Raw genomic sequence first — 3172 nt, forward strand, 5'->3', positions numbered from 1 at the left:
TATGACCCTATTGTGTAAGCATGTATCTAATATATGCATCCAACAAGCCCAACCTTGTTTGCCTCAAATATACAATGTATCCGGCATGTAGGGACGCACGTGCGTAATAGGTTCTTGTGATGTGTTCTTCTTTTTTTTAATGTTACTACGTTTTTGTTTTTTTTTTCTAATATTTAGTATTGTTTCTTTTTCGTTGTAGAGTAGTCCAAATAGTGTAAAGTTGGTTAGGAGTCCCCATTTGTGGGAGGAACGTTGGAGTGGGCATGGCAACGGTTGTTGGTTCATTTTCCACTCGGTTATATTTTTGCGTGCTTATGCGTGGTTTCGTGAGCTTGTACGTTGTGTGTGCGCGTTGTGTGATTGTGTGCGGTTTTGTGCGCGCTTACGTTGCAAAGGGAATAACCAAGAAGAGCGACGGCGACGGCGGACAGCAAGAAGAGCACGGGAGTAGTGGCGGTCAGGACGGCACCGGTTAGGTCGTGTCCATGGGGGCCACCGACGGCACCCGTATCTATGGGGTTTATATGCTCTAAATCAGGTGTGGGACCTGGTCCAAAGTGTCCGGCTGCAGCAGTACCATGTAGTAGATTGCCTAAGAATAAGTCAAAATTGTTGCGTCCCCCGTATTTGTTGTGTATGTGCCCAAGTACTGTAGCTGCTCCGGACGTTTCCTTATCCTCCCAATCCTGCACCTGTTGATGAGTGTCAAGCTTACCACGCAGCTCTCCGGCTGGATTATTCTCAGACGGTCCGTGTGATCTGTCCTGGGACGAGTGCGGCGTAGGGGTCGCAGTATTGTGTGGTTCACCATGCCCGGCACTGTGAATAGTGCGTCCAGCGGGGCCTTCAGTACTCTGGGTCTCCGTGTTGCGGGTGTTGCCCTCTGAATTCCTGTCAGTACTTTTCTCAGGTTCTTCAGTGTTAGTCAGTGTCCCCGTATCAGACTTATCAATGTCAGGGGGCTCAGGCATAGGTTTTGATACGTGACCTAGGTCTTCGGGAGGCTTGTGCGCCTTGGTTTCAGGTGAGGCAGAGGGCCTTGGGTGCGCCTTAGACACAGCATCTGGCTCCTCGGATCCTGAGTGTACGTGTAGGATGGGAAAATGTAAAAAGTGTCGAAACGGAGTTTTTGTAAGATGCATGCTTGACCACACCGTCGGCTACACGCTTGTTAGGCGCCGTTTCACTGTTGACCCAGAGGGGCAGGGTACGGGGCAGGAGACGGACGGTGGGGCATGGCACGGGGGTAGGTTACCACCCGGGAAAAGACTCTCTCTCTCCCACAACACACACAGACACACACACAGTGTGTGTGTCCGTCTACCTGTCTAGTCTCTACGTCTCTCTACTTCCCGCGGTTCTGCCGCGGCTGTCTCTCGGCCGCCCGTCTGTACCACTTGTGTCCCTTTTTTTTTTTATCATCTTTTCGTCCATCTTTTTTTCTTCCTTCCGTCATTGCAGGAACGACACCGGCATCTCCAGTATTACCAGAATTACCAGGACCTGACACCAACCACACGGGACCAGGACCAGGTCCAGGATCAGGCTCGACGGCACAACAACCACCAGCTCCGTCAGCCCCAGTACCAGCGGGACAACCTCCAGTACCCCCCGATGATACCAAATCACCTGAAACAGGTAAGGACACCAAGGCAACGTGTACTGCGGTCGTGCGAACTGAAACACATCAAGGACAACAGGACGGAGGGTCCATCACCATTAGTACATTGCAGCCGAATACCTCACTCGCATGTTCGGACACCGGTAATTGAGCTAATGAGTGAGATACAGGAACCTACCAGGCATTGTGCCACTCCAACACATATGCACTAATAAAAGGAGTGACAAAAACAAGAGAAGAACAAAACGAACAACGCCCAATTTCCGGAGAGAGGGCGAGACACCACGGAGAGAGGGGCAGAGAGAAACCAAACGTCCAATGAGAATGAGACGGGGACAGTGAGCGGCAGAGTGATGGGTCCGCCGCGGGATGTAGACGTCTACGTCGACACGTAGACGGGTAGAAGTCGACAGACAGACAGACACACACTGTGTTGTGTGTGTTGTGTTGTGTGGGAGACAGAGAGAGTCTTTTCCCGGGGTGGCACCTGCCAACCACCGTTCGCACCCTGGCACCAATGGTGCCGACGGACCAACCATGGTCATCTGAACATAGTTCCCCTATATTCTTTTCCCTTCTTGATTTTATAGGTACCAGTGATCCCGGTGGATCCGTGGTCAGTGTCCTGGAGAAACCATCCGGGTCCCAGATACCGGAGACTCCTACACCAGTAACATCGGTGTCATCTGGGGAACCACGGCCACAGGAAGCACCGACGGTACTGCCACAGGCACCATCGAACACAGCAACAACCACAGGTGATGTCGCACACGGGGGTACATCTGGTCCCTCGGGTGACAAAGTTGAAAACCCGGACCCTATGACGCCTGATGTTAATGTGCAGAAAGAGCATACTGATGTGAGGTATACGACGCTTGCATAGGGGGACTGACTGATAAAGATTGCAGTAGTACAGATACTTCTCCCTTATCTAATGATGGCAGACGGAGCACCGGTGGTCACAGTGCGCCCCCTGCCGACGACTCCGCCAAAAAGCACCTGTATTCATCCGGTGACGTGCACGTGTCATTCGAACTTAAACCTGATATAAATAAGCTGGGAGGAAATTACGGACCAAGTACCCCACAGGTTCCTCATACTCTTGACCCAAATGACGGTCCGTCGAAGGATAATGGCCCCTTCTTTCCCGATTTAACCGCCGACGTCCTTACCGCCACGACTCCCGTACTCTTCTTCCTGTCCGCCGTCACAGTCGCCCTCCTTGGTTATTCCCTTTGGAAAGTAAGCGCGCACTCACAAACGCACAACGCACAAGCACGCACACATACAACCGAGTGGAAAAAGGACCAACCGTTGGCATTCGCCTTTCACTGTTCCGTCCCATGTTCCCAAAAGGAACGCGAACCAACGTTACTATTTGGACTACTTTTATACGGACACGCAGAATACTAATTAAAAAAAAAAAAAAAACAGCCCTAAAGTTTTAAGCCTGCTAAACACCGGAACTGGGATCCTTACATATTCAACACGGAAACGCCAACCTGGCAATTATTTAAATTTAAGTCCTAAATGTTAAAAATTCTAAACCTC

General features: G+C 50.9%; 1 protein-coding gene across 1 annotated transcript; it reads right to left on the minus strand.

The window, feature by feature from the left end:
- Positions 1-296: 296 nt before the first annotated feature.
- AK88_04186 (uncharacterized protein) lies at positions 297-2448 on the minus strand (the record flags this gene model as incomplete). Its single annotated transcript, XM_012481796.1, has 2 exons — positions 297-1078; positions 2158-2448. Coding segments are annotated over 2 exons (1073 nt in total), but the record flags the coding sequence as incomplete, so codon positions are not given.
- Between the last annotated feature and the right edge of the window lie 724 nt (positions 2449-3172).

Source organism: Plasmodium fragile (assembly GCF_000956335.1).
Source record: "Plasmodium fragile strain nilgiri unplaced genomic scaffold supercont1.55, whole genome shotgun sequence".
Lineage (NCBI taxonomy): Eukaryota > Apicomplexa > Aconoidasida > Haemosporida > Plasmodiidae > Plasmodium > Plasmodium fragile.